Below are 25498 nucleotides of genomic sequence, written 5' to 3' on the forward strand. Positions count from 1 at the left end.
CTCATCCATGCAGTAGCATTCTTACAAAAATGTCAAGCCAGAATCAAATCATGAGGGAAACACTAAGATGGAACTTTCTATAAGACCACTGGCCTGACCTCATCTGAAATATTTAGGGGTAAAATATCCCGATGTTAAAAACTGATGAATCTATAAAAAATAATACGGGTATTCAATACATTCTTTTTCAACTTTACTGTAGGTTTGCAATTTTTCAAAGTAAGTTGAGGAGATAATTTGTATGAGTGCAACAGTCAGATACGCAATTCATGTATTTGAAAATAAAAGCTACAAATTTTCTTGAGCAAATTTTACAGTGCAAGTGGAAAGCATTACAATGTAGTTACTCTGAAATTCCTCTATGAATCCTTAATGCTTTTAAATTGGCTAAGTGCAAATCACTCAAAATGAAAAATTTATATAAGAGGCCAGAAAAACAAGACAGTCTCTCACAAACCCTCCTGCATTCTACACACAGCTTTGAGCTCCACAACTTTCAAACTATGGCTTTACATGTTTTTATCAGAATTCCTGAATTTTTAAGTGAGTGGTATTTTTAGCTACATGATCAGATACCCAAACAATGGTTTTCCAGTGGGATGATTTATTTATCAAAAAAAAAAAAAAAAAAAAAGTCACCAAAATCGTAAGCAGTCTGGATTCGTGTTTATTGAAGCCAGTAATTAGAGACATCTTTTTATTTTCCAGCACTAGAGAGTAAGGTTCCACAAGACTGCATACTGCACCCGGATAGAGCCACACCCCTGGACTAAGGCTGGTGGGGGATAATCTGCAGTCCTATTTTAAGTTAAAAACACCAATGAACTTAGCATATAGACGACAGTGAACTTTCACTTACAGCATCAACATTGTTAAGGTCATGATGTACAGAGCAGTCACTTTCAAATTCATTAAATTAATAAAACATGACAATGTTTTCAGTTTAAATACTGATTTTAAAATGCCAATTAAAAAAAAGTGCAAACAAAATAAAGTAATCTAGCAGCATACCTGTTGCATTTTTAGGAAAGACCAATTCATGGCCTTTATTTGGGCCACATCTTCTAGGTTGGGCTTATTTTTCTTTGATTTTTCCATTTTAAAAACAAACAGCAGATGTAACCACTATAATGTGTATAAATAAGTCATAAAATTGTCTTTAACTGTCTACCTACATGTGTATTCTGCAAATAAAATGAATTTTATTTTAAAAAGTAAAGGCTGCTTATTATTTGGCCTTTGGTTCCAATGCTTGAAAACCCCCAAATAACAGAAATCTTCTCCCTTCCCACCCTCTAAAAAGAACCCTGAAGCTCCCCCAAAGTTGGTAGACTTTGGCAACCACTGAGCACATGACACTACGCATCAGTTTCTTCTGACACTAGGAACATCCATTTGTCATGAGAATAAAAGTGGTCTCCAAGAAACCTTCCTTCACAAGACCGGCACCTTAGTATTTTCATAGGCTTTACTACATCTTACACTGACACAAAAAGTGCTTATCAGTTCAAATGATAAAAAAAAAAAATTAAATTTTGCATTACTATTTATACTCACACTGTATCCCTCTTAGGCATGTGCCTTTCCAAGAATTTTTTTCTTGTTTCTGAGGTTATTCATTTTGCTCCCAGCTACTACAGAGGGAATAAGTGACCCCCACCTTTAGTGTGGCCATGAACTGTTTGGCATCTACCGGTTGCTACACCACAAATACCACTCCACAGTTTACTGCCATCACCTAGACAACCTGGTAATTGGAAGCCACGATACATGTTTAAAAAAAAAAAAAAAAACTGAATTAAAAAAAGGAAAAAATAATATATTTCAACAACAAAACTGGCACAAGAAACATTTTTTCATTTGTCAGAAAGGCAAGTGAATACGCAGCTTTCTCCTTAACAGTGTTCAGACCTTTTACAAAAGCAATTCAAGACAATTTTAAGAGTTTTGTTATATAACATAGGATATTAAGTTATGCCCAGTATTATGTTAGTGGTCAATCAAATCTGGTATGTAAAAGTAATGACATTAGGGAAGTTATGCTGAGACACAGTACAACAAACATTTATATAAAAAAGTAAACGCCACGTAAGTGAACTGTGGTATTTCCCTTGGTTTGACAACAAATGTTTTATACATTAAATTCATGGTAGTGTTTGCATTTAAATGCTGTGTCATTTATAAAATTAAAAGTGCCATCTCAAATCCACAGAATTCATTCCCAGAATGGTGATGTGACATGACAATGTGCATGAATCTGCCCTAAATGGGGAGACACCTAAAACACTCACTTCCGTAAGAAAAAAAAAATGCTACATTTTATGAAAAACACAAAAGAAATTATATAATTTTTGTTTTCACTATAAAACATTCACACTTATTTGTCCATCTGATAGCAATGATCAGACCAGGGAGCTAGGACAAGACCTTTTGCATTAGTGGAACTCCATGAAAGTTTCCACAGACTGTAAGGCAGGGATTGGTGCAAGCCAATTAACCAGAGTACAATTACATTAAAAACCTCCCCCAAACTTTCTGTAGCACATTGCATTATGGTAGAATGAGAGGTTGATTACCCATTTTCTACTAGTAGGCCAGCCTGTGGTAGTTTAAAAAAATAAAATAAAATAAAAAATAACAAAGCAGGAGCTATTTAGAAAACACAACTCAAAGTAAACTAATTTTGCTGACTTTGATCACAGCCCACAGTGACTGCCTGCCCCACGATGCACATGCATGGAGCCCAACATCTCCCCAAGGACAAGGCTTGAGCCAGGCATGTGGGTCCTGGGCAACTGACATCTTCCCAATCCTGTGTCAGCTCCACCTGACTCAGGACCCCTACACTTAATGTATCCTCCATAAGCTAAATGCATTCAGAACGAGTCTAAATCCCATTTTTCTTAGTGTTTAGTTTGGAAATGCTTCTAATTTTAATTCTTAAACAATGATTATTTGACTTCTACTGAACACACAGTATTTACTAACACTGCTCATCTCTCTTTCTTCCTCCACCTCCCTCAACATCCGGCTTCCCCTCCATCACGTCTCTCGTTTCTCATTTCTCCTTTCAATCTTTCTCTTTTCTGGACTTTCTGCTACTTAATCTGCTTCCCAAGAACAAGTGAATTTGCTAACACGCAACTGGTCAGACTAACCACCATCTGATAATGATTTCCTGGTCTCATTTGCTCCACCCCAACAGAAAAGTGGGCCCCCTTTCTCCGCACTACAAGAAGCCCAGTTACGCTCGCTTCCCAAGAGAGCCACATGCCCGAGAGTCCAAGGGTTATCCTTAACAAGGGGTCTGCCACGTAATCTTCCTAAATGTGCATTTCACACTCGGACAAGCCAATAAAGTTTTTTTTTTTTTTTAAAGAGTTCATCTCCCCTTCCCCAAAAAACTGATAGCATGTGCCATATCAGAAAAATCCTGGTCTTAGCAGATCAATATACATAGTTATTTGGTCATTTGACATGTGCACTTTTTCAGGAGGATCAGGCTTCATTTTCTGTTGAAGAGTTTGTTACCATGGAGTCTGGTTTTCGAGTCATTCTATCCAGTTCTTCCTGAACATTTGACAACACAGTCTTTTGTCCTTAAAAAAGGCAAAAAAAAAAAAAAAGCAGCAAAGTGAGAACAGGAAAAGATTTTTAAAAAGAAACATTTAAAATTATACAGACTTCTATAATCACTTGTGGTGAACAAAAATGGGAAAGCCATTTATTCAAGAATCATGAAACAGACCCTAACTCAGTCTTTTTAATTCTAAATGTCACAAGTCTGTGCTCCCCCAACTGTGTGGCTGCCTCTAGCAGGGGTATCTCTGTGCCAAATGCAAGGGCCTTTCTGAAAACCGTCTCACCTTCCAAACCCAACCCCTGAGCACTCATCACTAACATCTTCCTAGAAATGATCATCTGAGTTTCAGGTATACGGCAAACTGCTTTCTTTGCCCAGGGCAGATAAGTATTCAGGTTTTTTCTAATCACAGCACTATGGACTGACTCAGATGCACAGCCTGAAAACACCATGTGTCAATATGAGATGAGACCAAGACCAGGCAGTTCAATCCTGCACAAAGTTGGTGTTCACATTTTTCTGTTTCAAACACTAACAGGGCCTAGAAAATGACCCCAAATTCTGATAAGTGAAAAATGGTCATGGCCATGGCCAAGGCCACCAGACTCTAAGAAATTTGAGCTGCCAAAGGTCCAGGCTGTCCAGGAAATGGAGTGATCTCCTAAGGGTTTCATGGGCTCTGGAAACATTAATTAGGGAAAACACTGTATTAATATATCTTATATAAGTCAGCGGAAAATTAAATGCAAAGACCCCCCCCCCATTTTTTCTTTTACTTTTGGGTACTAGGGATTGAACCTAGGGATACTATCACTGAGCTACATCTCCAGTCCATTTTATTTTTTGAAACAGGGTCTTACTAAGTTGCCCGGGCTGGCACTGAACTTGTGATCCTCTAGCCTCAGCCTCCTGAGTCTCTGGGATTACAGGCATGTGCTACAGCACCTGTTGTAAAGCAAAGACCCTTTTAAAATATTCTTTTAGCATGTGCAAGACCCTAAGTTTAATCTCTAGTACCACAAATAAAATGAAATGTCCTCCAGCTTTCTGAGAAAATGTGTGATTCTCAAGGAACTTGGTTCTTTTGTTTCAGAGATCTCCAAGAAAAACTTGGCCCACTAGCCCATATGGAAGGATAGGTGGGTGGGCTACCATAGAGTTCAGAGACGAAGAGATGACTCTCTAGTGAGACTGAGGGTTCACAGGCTCTAGCCCATGGCAAGACTAAGAGCAGTAGAGTGAATAAAATCCTTCAAAGTATCACAGAAAAATAAACAGAATAAATAAAACGTCAATAGTTTACACGAGGTCAAAATTTCCAGTGATGAGAGCTTCTATAATAGAGTCACATGTACAATTCAGGCTGCACCTCGACTCACCTAAGAGCCTAAATACATATACATCCCACTTTATTTATTTATTTAATTTAGTTTTTGGTACCAGGAATTGAACCCAGGGGTGCTTAATCACTGAGCCACATTCCCAGCCTTTTTTGTGTTTTAGAGATAGGGCTCACTAAGTTGCTCAAGGCCTTGCTAAATTGCTGAGGCTGGCTTTGAACTCGTGATCCTCCTGCCTCAGCTTCCCAAGCTGCTGGGATTACAGGTGTGTGCCACGGCGCCTGGCTACATCCCACTTTAAATGTGCCCGGGAAACCTATTGGTAATAAGGCAACCCCACAGAAAGCACCCTGCTCACTATGAAACGTAGATCTACTTCCACGTGTGGTTGTTCAGAATACCATGAGTCTGCAGGCCAGGTGAAGGTACACAATCCTGTATGTATTCCCATCCTTCTAGTACAGCTTGGCCATAAGGGCCATGAGTCAGTCTCCAAGGACCCCTTTATACCTGACTTCTTGGTTGTGCTCTGCACTCCACCAGCACCAGGACTTCCAGGAGAGCCTGTTTTTTTACTCAGAAGACTATTGAAGAAGCTGGCCAACACCCCTTCACTGGCTGCATTATCTAAGGAAATAGTAAGCAAAGAAAGCATCACACGAACTGGATGACTTAAAACAAAAAAAGTAGTTCTCAACTTGCAATTAGCCATTCGTGGCCATCACCATCCTATGATCAAATTCATTTACTCCGAGTCCTTACAACACTAACGCTGAGGCTAATTATGTGTTGGCATGATTACTAGGTGGAAACACATTATAATTCCTACCTAAGCATAAGGATAACACATGCTCCACACCATCTCCCTGTCCTCAAAGCAGTGTTTTTCAAAATTTTATAAGCCCTTAACACTCCCAGCCTGCCACAAAAAGCTCATATCCTAAGTAGAAAATACCCATCAAACATTCGAGAATTAAAAAGGATTTTGTTTTGATGGTTTTACCCAATAACTTTGGGTATCAATAAGCTGCTGGAAATAACAGCTACTTAAACTAATAAGTAATTTAGCTTGACAAGAGCAGTGAAGGAGAAAAAAAATCTCACAATTTATAAATAGTAATAATATAAACATGAGACATAAAAAACTCAAAATACACATTTTAAAGTAACTTTCTATTTTGCATTCCTTTCTGAAAGCATCTGCAGGACCTGAAGTCTTACAAAACAAAGAAAGAAAAAAAGGTTCATGGGTCACTAATTCCAACAAAGGAACAGATCTTGGTTGCTGCCATCCAAAAATCCCTCCCTCTAGGAAGTGGAAAGAAGCTCTTCTTCAGGGAGAGCAGAGCCCCAAGCTTTCCTAGATCTTCACTCCTACAGACCTAGAACTAAACAATTCTCCATAAACAGAATACTTACTTTTGATGTTTGGGTCCGGCTTCTTTACTGACGTTCCTGGGGAGGCACTTGGTACACTGGCTGGCCCTCCCCGGCCCTGGGTCCTTGGAGAGCCAGAAGGTCCTCTCGCAGGGGATTCCTAAGTCCAAAACCAGTCCAGGTGACACATAAAAATAACAGAAAAATACAAATCTCAAAAATGAAGATTTGATTCTGCCAGAAATTTTCCAGAGTCTAGGTGAAGAACTGGGAGTTTGCTCCTAGTTCAGCCCCTTCCTAGGCCTCAGTTTCTCCTAAGAGGTCCTTTAGAAAGACCAAATTCCCACTGAACATGAAATGAAAGCCCACCTAAATATAAGCTCTCATAAATAATGGTATAAATTTTGAAGATACCCGTGACACTGGCCATGACCCTCTGTGTGGTATAAAGTACTCACGGAGGCTCTCGTGGGCGTAGCCGGCTGCTTGGCAAGGAGTGACTGCAAAGAGAGGGACAAACTGGCCATTAACCAAGGCCTGCAGAGTGCACTTAGGTTGGGAGAAAAACTTACTCTTAGTATTCCACTAGAGGGCGCCATTAACAACCACCAAATTGTATTTTACTCTACTGGCAAAAAAACCTATTTGGTAATATAGTGAAAAAGATCCAAGTAACCAGGCTTTAAATTTTTATTTATTTATTTTTGGTGGTCCTGAAGATTGAACTTTAAGACAGGGGCGCTCTATCATTGAGCCACACCTTAGCCCTTTTTAAATTTTTGAGACAGGGTCTCACCAAGTTGCCAAGGTTGGCAATGACATTGTGATCCTCCAGCCTCAGCCTCCTGAGTGGCTGGGATTACAGGCATACACCACCACACATGCTTCCAACCAACCAGTTTTGAAGCTAAGGAAGCAAGCAGGGCATAGAAAAGAGGAAGAGTTGGAAAAATAATTATCAAAACCTTGGAACTGCCCATACCCTCAGAAAAGGGGGTGAAAAGGAGACCTGGTCCACATCCCTATAATGCTGCAAGTTCTCTGTGATTCTCACTCGTACGCAGCCCCAGCCTTACCCTAAGGAATTGGCATTCCAAGCATGAGAGGGGCCTCTGTTTTAATCTCCCAGTCTTCTTACCTGTTGCTTCATGAGGAACACCTGCTCATCCTCTGCTGCCAACTCTTTGTCATGGACCAGCTGTGAAGAGACATAACACATTTGTGGCCATGGATCAAGAACACTCTCAAACAACTGAAAATTCATGCTGTAAGGGGAGTCTTAGGCTCAGGCCTCCACATGGATCTGGAAGATCATTCCTGAGATGGTATATTTTTCTTGCCTGGTACAGTCTCCCAAAATTAGCCATAGCATTGGGCCAACTGGCATTTTTAAAGTCTGGCAGATCAGGGTCTTCAGATCCCAACAGAGAGGAGATCTAGCAACAATAATCCAGAGGTGGCAGCAGCACTATCAGGACTCACTGGGACATGCCAGCTAGCTCTATGTAGGTGCACCATTACTCATGCTCCACCATAATGAGCCACCCACATAACCACTAGACCTCACCTGAAGACTAACAAAAAGGTCCCTGGATTACTTATTTCTTCAGAGCAGTACAATTAAGATCCATTTCTTCTTCTTCCCTTGTAGTGCTAGGGATGGAACCAAGGATCTTACGCATGCCAGGCAAGCATTCTACCACTGAACTACACCCCAACCCAAAACCTGAATCTTTTTAGGTTTCTTTCCCCATTAAAAGTGTTTGCTGTGGGTACCTTTCTCACAGGAGGTTTCACAATGAAGTCCTCATATGCATCTTCTGGCTTCACGGTTGTAAAATTTTCATGTAAAATAGCTATTTTCTTTTCATTGTCCCAACCTGCAGGTCTAAAGGCAAAGAGGGATTGGATTGCTTTTCCTGGGACTGCCTTACAAAATACAGAGCACATAGGTTAGAAAGCATTCCTGGATGAGATCCTATCCCATAAGATCTGGTCTGCAGCTGCTGGGATGGTTTGCAGCTTCCTCAGCACGTATACCTCATCAGATCAGCGTGGCAGATCCTGCTCCACACAGAGCTCACGGGCCCCAGGCCTAAGAGGTCAGTCTGAGATCTGACTGACCACATATGGCCCCCATTGGAAGCATTCAGAACTCTCCCCCAATTGCCCTTATAGGAGCAAGGACACAATGGGACCCTGTCTTGACAAAGAAGAATGTAGAGAGTAAAAGAGAGGACAAAGCATGGAGTCTTCCCTCCTATGGGTTCCCTGAGGACTGCCTTTTCTTTCTTTCTTTCTTATTTTTTGGTGCTGAGGATATCGAACCCAGGCACTTTACCACTGGGTTACATCCCCACCCCTTTTATTTTGAGACATGTCGTTCCTTGCTAAGTTGATAAGACTGGCTTTGAACTTGAGATCTTCTTGCCTCAGCCTCCTAAGCTGCTGGGATTTTTTTAAGACCTTGTCTCAAAGAATAAAAAGTAGTTCAGTGATAAACCTTCCCTGGGTTAATTCCCCAGTACCAAAAAAAAAAAAAAAAGCCAAAAGATGTTTTTCTGTTGGGACCAGTCCCAAGTCCAACCAGGCTCCCGCTTCCTCTTAGAATTGTATGGGATTTGGGTACTGAAGGATTCCAAAACTCCACTTATTGAGCTTCTGTCTTTGGTACCTGCCTGACTGCTCTGGATGATTCTCCAAAAGCATATTTGTTGTCTAGGTTAAATCAGGCTCTCCTCAAATGTGCAGGAGGTTACCCATTCAGTTTCCTGGGGGTACCTGGCTCTTTAGCCTCTCATGGCTGCCCCTGACCCTCATATCTACTGAGGAAACACTGTTCATCTTCCAGCATCACTCCCTCTGCCCTTCTCTGTTGCTCTTCACCTCTTTGGCTGTTCCTATATCTTTTTCGGTCCCACAGAGGGGAGCACATTTCATACATTTCTGTGTCCCCAGCAGAGAACCTGGGCACCAAGGAGATGCTGAGTAAGAACTGCTGAATGAAAACAACTGCTAAGTCAAAAGGCCACCTGAGCCTGAACATCTACCTGCTAGCCCAAGTCCTCAGAGAGAACACAGCTTCATCATTATTTATGTGTTCAGAAACACAGTTCTCCAGTGAAAGACACAAACTCAGGAAAACAAGTATACAAGTTGCTGGCATGACAATCAATCCCAGTAGCTCCCAAAATGTGAAATGCTGGAAATTAAATAAGTACTGAGTGTGGCCAAAATCTACACTGGCAGGGATGTGGGAGGATCACCCTTATCAGCGAGCAGAGGAACCAGATGCCATAACAGAAGACATTCAGGATCCTTAAATGAAATCACCTATACTTCAACTACCTCCCCCAGTCAGTACTTCACCAGTTGATAAGTGCCATATATGGCTCGATTATGTTTGGGCAACTTGGTCTCACTGAAGAAAGGCAGCACCCCTGGCCTCACCACTCACTTCCCTCAGGCAGACTGTCTCATAGTCCAGAAAGAGAAGAGGGAAAGATGGGTGTATCTACCACCTCTGAGGTCCAGCCCCAGCCCCAGCATTTTCCCCATGGCAGCCAGAAAGCTGCCTGCACAAGACACGGACAAAAGGCACTTTATATGAAAGGGTAAAATGCATAGCAAATGTACTATGAAAAAAGAAGGGGTTAAAAGCATCACCTTTAAAGAACTCACATAAATACTGCATCCTTTTCCACTACTAAGGCAGGCGTGGTAAAGTGGAAACCGTATGTTTTATGAACAATGTACTTATACAACAAATCAAGATTTTTCTCCTCCTTCACTGATGTGTAAATCAAGGCAGCTCCATCTAATCAATTTGCTTAAGGAAAACCAATTCACTGCAAGCAGAGACAAAATCACATACAAGCACAATCCTTACCGTACTACTCACAAGTCTTATCAGTTTTGATTAATATACGAACATCAAAAATATATTACAATTTTAAAAACTAAAAAGAGAATTGTAACAGATGAACCAAGTCAAAAGCATGAAGTATGCTGACGCTAGCAGGCTACACAGTTGCTTTTTTAACACCTCATTGTTGTCCTGCTCTCTCAGGTTGTTTCCCAGAAAGCAAAGTATTAATGGCTCTGGGGCTGGCCTAAGAGAACACCCTCGACCAGTTAAGGTGTGGATTCTGTCCTAGGCAGAAGCTCACAAGTGAGCAAGTTTGTCATTAAGCATACCTTTCCAGGAATGGGTGTTAACAAGCTAATGGGCTCAAAGGAGACAGTTAGAACCCATCTGTGTCCTCATATTCCAGGATGTGACAGTAGGGCACCAACAACTATTGGCTCTTCACAAAAACAAGACTTCAGAGACTGGTGACACAGCATCTCTCTCATAGGTAGCACAAAACACAAACACATGAGAAATACTTGTAGCACCTAAAACACCAGATTATTAACTGTCCCTTCCTGAACAAAAGCAAAGTCTAAGAAAATTTCTAAAATTTCTAAGCATGGTACAATTATTTTAATAATAAAACCATCACTCCTTAATATGAAAGCCTATGAAATGTACAGCCTTAAAAACAAAGAGTAACCAAAGAAGGCACAAGTTAATAAGCCTCAAATCCCAATACAGTAAAATATAAAACTAGTAAAAAGATATACATAAGTTCTCCCAGGAGAAGACTACCCTGAGTTCAGGAGGGATTTCTAAGATGCCCCATTTAGTGGGAATCCATGTCCCTGGGTCCTAAGGATACACTGGAGGCAGAACCTCCGCAGGTGCGACTGGATGAAGTCCAAGTGCTCGTCCCTGTAATCATGTTCCTTCTCCAGGATGCTCACTGCATCACACTGCAGGGGAGAAAAAAGAAAAAGAGTCATCTCTCTGCTTCTCTGTCCCCATGGAGAATAGGAAAAGCACCTTTTGCAGAAATAAAGTATCATAGCTCCAAAGAAGAAAGCCATTACAAAGGGTCCAAGTATTAATCAGAGTACAGTAAAAAGGAACAGGAGATTTCTCTCTTTCATCCTCTCAGCTTCTTCATCTATAAAGTGCATATACAATATGCCTGACCACCTCACAGTTGTTCTAAACATTAAACAAGGTCACATGAGGTCCATTGTACATCACTGGGTACCACCTCCACAGGGCTCCACTCTCAACAGGATAAGATTGGCACACCCTGCTGTTCGCAACCAGGGTGGCTCTGATGGGAATATCGTACTTTTGATACCTCAAACGTTTTTAAAACTACTTTTTTATTCTTGTGTAAAAGACACTTTAATTGAACTCAATTTCCATCCCAACCTCATCGTTCTATTTTTTCACCATCAATTTGGACCAGATGAACTGGTTAACATGGCCTTAAGAAAACTGCTTTTAGTTGAGTTTCCCATACAGTCTACAGTGTTTCGTGGAAATTAACTGAATAAAAGTGAACCAAGTGATGTCACATTTCCAGCAACAACGTTAAGTGACAATTTGTTCTATCCTGAAACATTCAATGAACCTTAATGGTTCCCGAATAAACTCAACTCTCCCTAGGGAAGAAACTTCATCAAAGCCTCTCAATCTTTCTTTGAGACAGTGATTGTTCACTGGCCAAACCCAGCCAAGCTTACAATTCCTGGACGCACCTTTGTGCACACCACCAACACTGGGATCCCCAGGTTATGAGTCAGCACGTTGTCACCTAGAGGCAGGGCAACATTTTCTTCATCTGAGCCTGAGATCAGAGGCCCTCTTCTCTGTGGGGAACCCTGACAACCTTCTTCAGGCTCAATATAGTCTTGAAAATCTTTCACAACTACAGAGGAAAACGGAAAAAAAAAATATATATATATATATATATATATTACACACACACAAATATAAACACATATTAACTGTAGAAAACTGAAAAATGTAGTAATAGGCAGAAAACAAGCAGCTGTGTGCACCAACCTTCCCAGTTTCATCTGACTGCAGAATCAGAGATTTGGGAATGGTGATGCAAAATGACAATTCTGACTTTCAGTCTGAGCTTCATAACTTCTGAGCAGCAAGGACATTTCTCTGGTGTCTTCAATTGCACCAACTCCTAAACAGTTCTTTTCTTTTTCTGTTTTTTTTTTTTCTTTTTTATTTTAGGCTTTTCTAGTTCCAACTATGAAAAGAATCACTTTTCTTAAAATATCCTACTTTTCAAAATACCAAATTAGTTGAACTGCTACTTCAACATAGGTGACCACTGGGAATCATTACAACTAATAAAACCCAGAATCCTTATTAGAAATGCTTACTAAATTACTGAATTCCATAAGAGCATGCTGTTTCCACATGGCTGAAGGGTGTCAGCACTAAGTAACAAGACTGAGCCTGCTTACCACCAGCCAAATTTCCTCCTTGCTCTCACTCATGTGAACTCGGTCTCATTTTAGAGATCTTGAGTCACACATGCCATGTGTATGGCCTCTCCCTGACTAACACAACAAAGGGTCAAAGGCACATCTGCTTCTTGGTGCACACATTGACTACCCTAGCTAAGGAGGGCCTTTAAGCCAAGTGCTTGATGGATAGTCAAACCAAGGGACCACAGACCCACAGACCTGCACGTGGATGTGGGGCACTTCAAAGCTCACATGTCAAGCAGATAACAAAGACATGATGGTTAAAACTATTTTGAGCCAGAGGAGACAACAGGCAGCTCTACCCTTTTAACAAGCCCAACAGGACTTAAGAACCACAAGGTATTTTACTATTATCAACAACATATTCGCCAAGTAAATGCAAATAACAACACTACACAGGGCCCTAGAGAAAGGTGCAGGGTCTTCTCTTTTCCCACAGAAATGTTTAAAACAGTAAGTTTTTATTTACAGAGCTTTTTGGTTATCCTTGCATGAGCTTCTAAAATTATCTGCAAGCTCATCATATTTCAAATAATACTAGGCAAACTGAAAGCTAATTGCTTAAGCTCAAGTATAGATGTGATAATATTTCATATCCACAATTTTCACTTTAATTAAGGTTCATGCATATAATTCATTTTCAACATAAGTAACCTAGTTGAGTGATCTTCACTCCATTTTATACAACAAAGAAAAATCTGAGGTGATTATTGAAGGACATCAGAAGAAATCAAAGATTCTCATATTTTCTCTTTAAAAAAATTTAAACAAACCTTTAAATAAACAAAAAATACAGGGACTTAACAGTCTAAGTATCACTGAAGGCCCTTGGCCAGGGCTTCCCTGTCAGTGAGCAGAGCAGAGCCTGGAGTCGGGGAACAGGTGAACTAGGCTACAGCGGGAAGTGAGGCGAGGCAGAGCTCAGGTGCCTCCATTACCCAGGGTGCTGCCCAAATTCTGCTGTATTATACGATACGCCACGAGGTGAGAACAGCCTGGAATCTCTCGGTAAGACCTAGTCATACTATAAAGGAAAGACTTAAATTGTGGTTTTTCAACAAGAGTAGGAAATTGACATCTTTTAAAATAACTCAGCATTTTAGAAAGCATACTGGAAGGCAGAACAAATGTGTACAACATATAGGTAAACGAAAAGGGAAGATTAAAATAGTGAGGACTGTGTAACTCAAAACATAATATGTGCATTTTCCTTCGGGGATATTCATAGTGCAGTGTTAACAATTCTCTCTGCCTGGTGGGATGGCCAATAATTTTATAGCAGGGGCCATCCAACTGGAATGCATTAGCATGAAGACAGAGTAGGTTCAAGAAGGCAGTCACAAAGTACTCTACCTTCCCTACTCCTATCTTTCCCCTAATACCCCACTGATCACCCCATTAGATCCACAGACCTGAGAGTCCACAGGCCTATGTAAGCAACAGAGTAAACTACGAACGTGCACCACCTTCTGGCAGCTCTGAGAGTTGCTTCCCACCTAGTTCTGGTTCTTGCAGCCAGTTATCACAGACACTGAATCACTGGAGACCCTAACCCTGAAAGAGAGTGGCTGGCCACAGAGGAACTCTCCAAAATCAGAAGACTGAAGGTCAGTTGGATTAGAAACTGAGTTCGACACAACCTTTCACTAGTTCAATACAATTCAGAGTCCAAATAATCTGGAAATCAAGAGTCCTCTGCACAAAAATATGTCTAGCTACTTTATTAAAATGATTATCTAAACTCAGCACAACAAAGGCACCCCTTCAGCATGTAGCACAAAAGCATGGCTACCATTCCCAACATCTCAGGCATGGGTGGTAAAAGCAGAAGCCTTCAGAGGGTGAACCAGAGTCAAGAGACATGGACTTGGTTCCAGCAATTGCTAGTTGCTCTCAAGTATCTTTCTCCTCTTCCTCCTTATAACCACACAAAACCCTGATTTTCAGAACACAGAGCCATACAGAATAAAGACATTTCCCTTTCCTTAAAAGACAGCAGACCTGGGCACCACGGTGCATGCCTGTAATCCCAGCAACTCAGAAGGCTGAGACAGGAAGGTAGCCAGTTGAAGGCCAGCAAGGCCCTAAGCACTTATTGAGGCCCTGTCTCAAAAACAAACACACAAACAAACAAATAGCTGGGGATGTAGCTCAGTGATAAACACCCCTGGGTTCAATCCCCAGTTCCAAAAGAAAAAAAAAAAAAGAGAAAGAGAAAGAGAATAGGCATATGCCCATCAGCCCTTCCTCTTTCTCTATCCTGATGTCTGGAATACAGATGTGGAGGCTAGAGCTCTAGTTGTCAGAAGGAAATGAACCACACCCTACAAATGACAAAGCAAAAAGCATAATGGAGCCAGGGTCCTTGAGCCATCTTCGGAGTTCAGTGCTGTTCCCTAGTCCTAAACTGCCTACTTCTAGATTTCATTTCCAGGAGAGAAAAATAAACCTCAGTCTTGCTTACGCCATCACCATTCCAGGTTCTGTGTCACAAGCAGCTGAATCTAACACTGACAAAAACATCAATGACTAAGCCTACAAAACAAACTCAGTCTCATGCAATAAGCTTCCCAAGAATAGGTATCTTGACTGCTATGTCCCCAGCACCTAGAATTGTACCGAATATTGAACAGGTACTTTCCCTATCCGGGAAAGAGCAGTGTCCTTGCCCAGTCTCTCTTTTCCTCTGTTTTAAAAAATCTTTACAAGGTTATCACTAATAACACAGGTTCAGAGAACTGGTACAAAGCTACTGGACAGCGGACTGAAAACAGTTCTTCAGCCTCAGAACTATTCTAAGAAGCTGTCTTCAGGGTTTCTTTCTTTTTTTTTTTTTTTTTTTAAGAGAGAGGAGAGAGAGAGAGGGAGGGAGAGAGAGAGAGAGAGAGAGAGAGAATTTTTGATATTTATTTTTCAGTTTTTGGCGGACACAACATCTTTGTTTGTATGTGGTGCTGAGGATCGAACCCGGGCCGCACGCATGCCAGGCGAGCGCGCTACCACTTGAGCCACATCCCCAGCCCTGTCTTCAGGGTTTCTATTTCAGAGGAAAAAGAGACATTATCTACAAAGGTCAGTGGCTGATGACAGACAAGCTGAGCTGCATAACAATCACTACAGCACACATGTGGATGACCCAGGAAATACAGGCAACAAATCAAAGAAAAAAAGCTAAACTCTTTGTTTTAGCTAATGTGGAACAGGGCAAGATGAAGTGTGGGACAGGAAGACACACACCAGGAATTTAATTTGAAAAGCACATCAAAATTTCTGAACCCTTCTGCCAGTAAGTGTGATGATCCCACGTGCCATGCTCCAGAGCTATCATCTATTCACTAAAGGAGTGATGTCATCCTGTGGAATCAAGCCAGACTAGGCCAAGCCTGTCCTGACCAAGACAGTTGCTACTGCCACAATTCCAGTCCCTGCCCCTCCCATTTCCCCGGCAAGAGGACAGAAGCTGATGTAACTGCACAGAGGCAAAGGAAAGGAAAAACAAGCTTCTGAACCACATTAAGGAAAAAACTAAAAAACTTCCTTTAATTTGAAAGTTCTTTTTTCTCAAAAGAACTCTGACATCCTAAGCCTTAAAATAGACTTTCATTTAGTTGCCCCCCCAGATAACCTTTTTATTCCTAACTAAAGCCACATTTGCTGGGCTCCAAAATGAAGTAAGGTAGGAGCTGAAAGATCTGTCTTTTTCAGGGCTCCCACTAAAGTTGCCAACAAGAAGGGTACACAGGGCCTTCATGGAATTCCAGGGCTGTTGACTCAAGCTGCAGAGACCACAGCGAACCCCACATCCTGATGCTAATGCAGCAGACACAGTGACATAAAAGCCTGGAGGCCTACAACACTGATGAAGTTTTAGGAGATGAGAGAAGATGTCTTACACTAAAACAGAATCAACGAAGATAATAAGAAAGAGTCATTCCTCTTATTCAACAACTGACACTTAAGATAAAGACTGCTTTGAATGCTTTTTTCAAAGTATTCTTGATATTGATACTTACAAAAACAACTCTGGAATCAATGGTGCAAAATAAAACATAAATACTGCAAGGGAAACCTCTCAACTGTAAAGGTGGTTCCATCCATCCCAAAAGACTAGTGAATTTTCCAAGAAAATTTTAATTTACTTACACTTCCTCTCCAGCTCCCTCATTTCTTCTGGTGGAATTTTCATTTTATCAATGTGTTCACGCAAAACACTAGCCCACTTCTGTAAAGATTCCATCACTGTCCAAGGTCTAGACATGTCTGCAACAAAAATGACCAGGGTCTCTGGCAAAGATTCAGCAGAAACTGCAAACTTCAACAGGCCTTTGTGGTACAGATCTCCATCCAGAATCCATACATTGCAACGCGTGTGATCTAAGAAAAGAAATGAAGCCAACAACAGTCAGGAGGAGCAAGCTATCTGAAGAGCAGATATAGGAAGATCACGATTTCCACACAGAATGCAAACCTAACTGAAAAGGTGCAAATGTTCAGTGGACAGCAATCCTAGGTCCTTGTGGTTAATGAACTATTTAGACTTTTAAAAAAATTTAAGACTATCATATATCAAAGTATCCACAACTAAAAAGCCTTCAGCAATATCTAAGGTGCAGAGTAAAGGTAAATAGCTTTCAGTAAGAACCAAAAAAATCTAATGTTCAGTGGTCAACTGTGACATGGTCTAAATAATCTTTTGTCCTAAGATATCAGCAATCTTGTGAGGTGGCGAGTAATGCTGAGAGCTTGTGGTTAAACAACGCCTTGTTGTGTCAGTCACATTAAGTGGTGCATTCACATACCAAGAAGGGTACCAAGAGACAGGTCCTTTGTATTTAAATGTCAAGATAAAATCACTACTGATATAAATTGAGACATGAATTGCTGGATGCTTGATGAGATTACGGAATTACAGATATTCCTGTGGTAATAACATGGTTACATTTTCTAAAAATCCTTATCTTTTAGATACACTCTTAGAAGTATTCATAGAAGAAATGATACAATGTCTAAAATCTGCCTCAAAATAATCCATTATGGAGTGAAGGGAGAAAAGGGTTATACTTGAAATAAAACTGACTAAGAATGGTAATTATTGAAGACAAGTGATATTTACATTGTGGTTCATGATACTAGTCTCTCTACTTCATATATATTTTTTGTTTTCTATAGTAAATTTTAAAACCTATATGCATAATTGCATGAGTACAGACATTTAAAAGAATATAGTTCCAAAAATCATATTTAGATGATCAAACTGTATACAATAATTCTCCAAACTGATAATATATTTTTAAAAAATTGTACACATTTTTCTTGGTAACTTTTTTTTTTTTTTTTACTGAGGACTGAACCCAGGGGTGCTTAACCACTGAGCTACACCCCCAGCGCCCCCCCCCCCCCTTTTGAGACAGGGCCCTAGTAAGTTGCTTCGGACTTCACTAAACTGTGGAGGCTGGCCTTGAATTCACGATCTTCCTAACTCAGCCTCCTGAGCTGCTGGAATTATAGGCATGTGCCACCACGTTCATGGTAACTTTTTTTTTTATAAAAGTAACTTGAAAGACACTTCTACTATCAAAAATAACTTAATTTTGCATCAATTCCAACATAAACTTACAATCTATCTTCCACTAACTATCAATAAATTCATATGCTATAAAAATATACATTTATGACTTTATTTCAACAGTATAAGGTATCTAAATCTAGCTCTACTTTTAAACTCTAATATATATATATATTATATAGATTACATATTAGATATATTATTATACAAGTAATGTATAATATACATAATATGTAATATATAATATTATATAAGTAATATAAAACACACACACACACATATAGTGGGAGGAGGGTACCAGGTATTGGACTCGGGGGTACTCAACCACTGACCCACATCCCCAGACCTATTTTGTATTTTATTTAGAGAGAGGATCTCACTGAGTTGCCTAGCACCTCGATTTTTGCTGAGGCTGGCCTTTGAACTCACAATCCTCCTGCCTCAGCTTCATGAGCCATGGGGATTACAGGCATGCACCACCATACCCAGCTTCTAATATATATTTATTTATGCTAGGGATTGAACCCATGACCTTGAGCTTGCTATGCAAGTGTTCTACCACTTTAGCTAGTGGTTTTAGTTTACATTCTGTGAATGCCTTAAAAAAATACTGCTCTGTACCCAAAATCCACAGGTTTGAATGCCTACCTACCAGCTAGTACAATTCTTTTTTTCAGCCTCTCTTGGTACTGTTCACTATACATAACTCACCCATGTGCATGAAGATCACACACACCCCACATAGCATTAGATGGATCTCCCAATCCGGATGCAGAGATCCTTTGACATGTCATGTCTCACCACAAACCAGGTACAAGTCAGAGACTATTTTCGTTATCTGGGTGACTGCCTGCAAAATGTATATTTATAACCCAGTCACACCACATAATAAAAAAGACCAGGGCTGAAAGATATATAATTAACCACGGGTAAGGGCAACTGTTTCATCAAATAGGAACTCACAGATAGATAGTCAACAAAAAGGTTTTAAAGTAATCAAAATCCATTAGTCTCCAGTTTTTAATTCTACAAATATTTCAGTGAAATTAATACAGGTACATTAAAACAGGTTTTATTTTCAAAAGCTCTAATCATTTACCTATTACTTTTCTCAGAAAATAAAACAAAAACAGACCTCTCAAAACATATTACTTCAAACTTACCCTAAGTAGTATATTTGTTGCTCTATTTACATTTTAATAAGTGTTCTTTATCTGGGATATGGGACAAAATGGGTAAAAGGGATCTGAAACAGAAGTTACCATGTACTTAAAGTCAAGTAAATATGGTTACGTGATGCTTTGACCTGAAATGTACTTGTGCCATCTTGAAAAAGAGGCTATGAAGATGCACAGAATATCTACACCACATTTTGTCCTTTCATTCTGTCAACCTGTAAAATAGGCACTATAACCCTATTCTATACATGAGGAAATTGAAGTGTACTGTGGTTAAGTCAGTTGCCCAAGGTTACTCTACGGCTGGTTATAGGAGAGACCTTAGGAACCAGTTCTGACTCCAAAACACAAGATCTCTATACAATAACCATGGTGACCTACAAAAACAGGAAGCAAAACAGGTAACACAGACATGAGAGGTCCTCTAAGCCTGGCTCAGTGGGCCCCAAAGTCCCAGCACTACAGCTACCAACTCCAATGGGCCTAGATGGATACCTGATGCCTGTTCATCTGACAACAAAGACCTTGGCACCAGATCAATCTCCTGCTTTCAAGACGTTCAGGGAATATTCAGCAAGAGAAAGGAAGTCAGGAAAGGGGAGCAGGAATAAAAATCCCTGGGGTTCTAAAATTACCACTAAAATTAGTTTATACAATGTAAGGTTTTGTTACCATTTGGATCTGAAATGCCCCCCAAAAGGCCAGATACCAAAGGCTTGGTTGCCAGCCTGTGGCACTATTAATAGTTGGTGTAACCTTTAAGAGGTGGGGCTTTAGTTCAAGGAAGTAGGTCACTGAGGGAATGTCCTTGAAAGGTATATTTTGTCACCCACCACCACTTATTCTGTGTGCTTCCTAGCCTCCTTGAGCTGGGCAGCTTGGCTCTGCCACACACTCCCTGCCATGATGTGCTGTCTCACCACAGGCTTCAGGAGCAACCTAAAAGCAATTGCTCAAGCGACAATGGACTGAAAACTCTAGATACTATGAGCCCAAATAAATCTTTCTTCCTTTATGTTGATTTTCTTATGTATTTTGTCACAGTAACAGAAAGCTGACTAACACAATTTCCAAGTTGAGATGGCAGAATTATAGTGCAGGCAAGAACCTTGGTTCAGACTTCAATTTAGCAATAAGGAAGTGGGGGACCAGAGGTGGTAGGATTAGTTCTCCCTTATAAAATTAATCACCTTTACATCATGATCCTTCCTGCCTAAATGGTAAAGTCTGTAAAGAACTTATTTGGTACTGGGGACTGAACCTAAGGGCACTCTACCACTAGCTACTTTCCCAGCCTTCATTTTATTGAGACAAGATCTCACTAAGTGGCCAATACTGGCCTCAAACTTTCAATCCTCCTCCCTCAGACTCCTGAATATATGGGATTACAGATGAGTGCCATAGAACCTAGGAAAGAATGTATCATCTTTAGGCTACAAAGGTAACTTTCCTACATACACAAAAAAAAGACCTAGGGATCCATATTACTTATTTTACGGTTATTAAAAAAAAAAACTAAAAAACCTAACACTGTCAAGTACAATGGTGCAGCACACCAGTTATCTCAGCAGCTCAGGAGGCTGAGGCAGGTGGATCAAAAGTTTGAGGCCAGTATCAGCAATTTAGTGAGATACTGTCTTAAAATAAAAAATAAAAAGGGCTACGGATATAGCTCAGTGATAAAGCATCTCTGGGTTTAATCCCTGGAACAATCCCCACCCCCCAAACCCTAAAATAAAATCTAAATGATTACAAAGGAAGCATTACTATCTAGTTGTAACCAAAATCATTAGTCCACCCATCTCACAATTAAAAGAATTTTAAAATGATATCTAATCCTTGTAATAGTGTTTACCACATGCTTTTAAATACCCTACTGTGTAGGTAAAAACCATTATGCTCTGCATTTTAGAGATTGTGAATTAAAGAACATTATCACCCCTGTGCCTTTATTCCCTCCCACCAAAGAAATACAAATTAGCATTTCTTAATCGTCACATAGAGATTCAGGAAACCCTCCTGAGTGAATGTACATTAAATTATACACTCTGAACAACACCAATTACAGACTCTCTGTTAGAACCAGGCAGAGAAACAATAATACTGCCAGATTAGTACGCCAAGCATACTCCAAAGTTTTAAAAAAATCTTTCTTACTAGTTTTATATGCATGTGAAACTTTATCTTCAGTATCTCCTGTTAAATAGAGGCTAAATAGAAGAGCAATGAATGGCCCCATTCTTCATTTTGCTTACATGCTCTATACAAAATCCTGTGAATGACACATATTTCATTTATTCCCTTATTACTAATTCTCTTAAGAACCAAAAAGAAAAGTTGATAACCCCTGACATGTCATAGGAGTCAGAGTCCTGCATGTATCCCTTACTATGGATCAACGCTTCACTCACCATCTCGGTCCTCATCATGGACACTGAGGTAGAGATACTCTAGGCCTCTTCCTTTTTTGCCATGCTCTGCTCCTTGTAGTTTAGTCATAAGAGTTGTTTTACCAGAACCATCTTCACCTACAAATGATGTTTGCAAGAAAGACAAAAATGTACTGTTTATTTTGGACAAGGATGGCATGTTATATCAAAGTCATGACATTCACACAACAGGGAACAACTAAGAATGGCACCGACCACTGCTGAGGTCTCATTTGCTTTCATAAAGAAAGGAGATTTTGCTCTAAGAATGACTGGTGGTGGGGGCAGGTAAAAGCAGAAAATTCCAAGATCACATTGACATTCTACTGCAGTTTTCCTTACTTCACAAGGGAAGGCATAAGGCAAGTCCATCAGCCTTAGCTAGATTTTCTAAGACATGCATTTGGAGAAATTAAAGGAAAAGGTGGGACTAGTTTCTCACAAAATAAATTTCTACCACAAGAATGCAAGAAATCTTCAAAACACAACTAACCTCAAAGTCTAGGAACTCTGAATGTTTTTTTTTTTTTTTTTTTAGTCTGATCCTGCCTCACCATCATGAAGAATGGATGTTATTTTTCTCACTTGATTTTAGTACATATCCTTCAAAAGCATTCTGGAAGGCTGAGAAACTAAAGAAAATAATTACAGACCTAAGCAATGGGTACAGTCTGAGTAATTACCATTTTTTCATCTCCAACAATCTGATATCTCCTCCCCACACCAAAAAGAAAAAGATAAAGAAAAAACAAAATAAAACAAAACAAAAAAACAACCACCTCTCTAAACAGCAGGTAGAACCACTAGCAATAATCATCACTAGGCATTCCTGGGACTTAATAATATAGAATTATAGAGGGAGCGAAAGGCATTCCACAGATGAGACTCCCTGTCCATCCACAATGCTATTATTACCTTTTTGTCCTCCACATCCCAGCTGGACGATTGTAAAAGTTAGTCAGCCTAACTTCAGTACCCGCTCATCCTTAGTTACTTTCCACTCTACAGCCAAAGTTCTCTTTCTAAAACACAGATCTAGTGCTCTTAACCCTTGGTTTTTGAAAATCTCTAAGAGTCTGCTAACCTACCACAATGAACATCATCTGAAACCCATTTAGTCCCCTCAGAAACTATGGGGAAACCATGAAGAAAATGATGCCCAAAAGTATAGATGGAAGTAAGATAAAAGGGTTATAAAAATCAGAAGCCTTCAAGAAGCATTAACTCTTCCAGCTTTTCACAATCTGCCCCCAACTTCCTGTAGTGGCATTTACCACAAGAAATTTTAAACAGTTTCCAAACCCCAAACCCTTCTGTCATTTTTGTGTCCTGCATACTGACACTTATCCTTCAGAACAGGCCCAAATTTCTTTCAACAGCACAAGCAGCCTGATGCTCCCACAAGAATCTGCCCATGATAGGCATGGTGTAGTGCAATCACCAACATATCTGTTTCTGATAGACTGAGGTTCTTGTGTGGAGCATCAGAGTTGTCTGTGCTGTCCCAGCCCGCAGGTCCCACTACACAAATGTGTGTGTTGTGCGAAGGACCCCAATCACCTTTACTTGTATGCGGAAACTGAGTTCACATAAGTTAAGGGGCCTAACTCAAGTAACCCAGCATTGAGGGCAGGACTAATGGCTGGAAAGCCCAGGGTACTGACTGCAAAGCCTGCTGTCCTTGCAGACTCCCTAAATCATCAGACTGTGCACTGCTCATAATAACCGAGGAAGGCTCCTGCGGCAGCTCGGAGCCCAGGTCATCTCGTTCTCCCGCCTACTCCATCTAGTCTTCTCAACTACTCTCTCCCTTCTCTCCACCCTCAACTTGAACAGAGAAGACTAGGGGCGCAGGAAGTCAAGTCGACTTAGCAGCCAAGTGACTAAAGGAAATGTGCGGACCACCCCACACAGCCCCTCTGGACTCCCAAAGGGCCAGCATCCCACCGTCAGGCGTGGTGGGCTTGGCGATTCTCCAGCTGCCATGCCAGCGCCTAGAGAGCCCTCCCGGGCGGCAGACAGGCAGCAGGGAAGGAGGGGAACGCTGGGACCTGTGGGAGAGGCGCCGCCTCGCCCACCCGGGCGGCCGCGGGCAGCGCCCCGCCGCTCACCGAAAACCAGGATGTTCTTGCCGGACGGTAGCTTGGACCTGGCGCGGGTGGACACTTCACTCAGGATCGAAGACCTGCAGCGACAAGGGGAAGAGCGGTCAGCTCCGGGGCCGCCCAAGACCGGCCGTCTGTGTCTGCCCAGGGTCCGGCCGGCAACCTCTCCATCCTGCCGCGCCCTCCCCGACCCAGCCTGCTGCCTCACCACAGGCTCTGGCCCTCCTCCTCCTCACTAGTGAGGTCGCCGGCAGCAGCCACCGCGGGCCCGTTGGGGCCCAGCAGCAGCTTTTTCTCCACCCCCACCGGCGCCATCTTGCCAACTGCAGCCACAAAGAGGGCCCTCCCCCGGGGCCCGCCGAGGACCCTCAAGGACCCGTGAGGACCCTGGCGGGGCCGCCTGTCGTCCCCGCGCCGCGCCTCCCACCACCGGGGCCGTTCAGCTCAACGCGCCCCGCCGGGCAGGCGATGTCTGCGGGCTCCTACGGGTCGCGCGGCCGCTGCGGTAGCGGTAGTCAGGCAAGTGCTAGGGCAGCCTTGCAGGAGGAGGTAGGAGGGAGGCGGGCGCCGCCCGGACTCAGAATGCGGTGGCGCCCTCTGCTGGCTGAGGGGCGCGGCGCAGCGCCCTCCCCAGGACCCAGCCCGGCTCGCAGTTACCTGGGTCTGTCTAGTGCTAGGGAGCCCCGTGGACTGACGCGGCAACCCACTCTTTGGAGTAAGACTGATGCTCGACAGCACCACGTAGCTAGCCCTCACAGTGTGCCAGGGCCACACACTATCCCAATCTTACTACAGGCACGGCGGCCCACCCCTGTAGTCCTCGGGACTCGGGGGTCTGAGGCAGGATTGCAAATTTCAGGCCCCAAAGACAGCGAGAACCGGTCTCAAAAAATAAAAGAGGCTGGGGATTTTGCTCAGCGGCAAAGCACTCTCTGGATTCAGTCCTCACTAACTACCCGCGCAAAAAAAAAAAAAAAAAAAAAACCCAAAACAAAAACTTACCTTTGACCGATGAGGAACCTGAAGTTCAGAATTTGGATGCTAGAAGGTGGCGTCTTGGTACTTATTGTACTCACTAATCTGAAACTGCTATATCGTGAATTTAACCTAATCTTCATCAATCCCTGCAGTGAAAGATCGGCCTTAAACAAGATTCTCAAATCCTCATAAGTATCCTGCTTTTCACCTCCACCTTCGTAAATCTTATTAAGACTGTTCACCCCAGTGAACCATATGTTTGGGTTTGTTTTACTAAGAGTTAAAAAAATATATTTTCAGCGGGCTGGACATGGGCTCAGTATTAGAGCGCTTGGTACTTGGCTAACATGCCTGAGGTCTTCCTGGGTTCAGTCATCAGCACCTGAGGGGAAAAAAATTTTTTTTCAGGCATCCAGCCTTTGACACCAAAATTAAACTTTCATTTCCTTTGGGGGGGGGGCATAAGAAAAGGGGTAGGGGATGTGAAAGAGGAAGGTGCAGGGAGAAGGAAGAGGAGGAAAGAAAACTGCACAAGGGTAAAGTTAGGTGTGGCCTGAGTGTTCTCAATGTTTTGATGGAAGCAGACTA

At 41.6% G+C, this 25498-nt stretch overlaps 1 protein-coding gene across 2 annotated transcripts; it reads right to left on the reverse strand.

Annotated features, from left to right (window-relative positions):
- Nucleotides 1–647: 647 nt before the first annotated feature.
- Nucleotides 648–24401, reverse strand: Dync1li2 (dynein cytoplasmic 1 light intermediate chain 2). Of its 2 annotated transcripts, XM_046434783.2 has the most exons (13): nt 24141–24401; nt 23939–24012; nt 21810–21926; nt 16798–17028; nt 11902–12071; nt 11022–11115; nt 9982–10117; nt 8077–8188; nt 7439–7498; nt 6759–6800; nt 6343–6460; nt 5434–5550; nt 648–3599 (listed from the first exon to the last, which is right to left on the reverse strand). In XM_046434783.2, exons 1-13 carry the CDS (start codon nt 24245–24247, stop codon nt 3499–3501), a joined length of 1479 nt encoding a protein of 492 aa, XP_046290739.1. In that variant the 5' UTR covers nt 24248–24401; the 3' UTR covers nt 648–3498. The 2 variants fall into 2 exon arrangements, with proteins under 2 accessions (XP_046290739.1, XP_058431807.1); XM_058575824.1 differs by lacking the exons at nt 23939–24012; nt 24141–24401 and adding an exon at nt 22321–23804.
- Between the last annotated feature and the right edge of the window lie 1097 nt (nt 24402–25498).

Source organism: Marmota monax, unplaced genomic scaffold, assembly GCF_021218885.2.
Source record: "Marmota monax isolate L192 unplaced genomic scaffold, Marmota_monax_Labrador192_F-V1.1 WCK01_AAM20220418_F8-fsc00024, whole genome shotgun sequence".
Lineage (NCBI taxonomy): Eukaryota > Metazoa > Chordata > Mammalia > Rodentia > Sciuridae > Marmota > Marmota monax.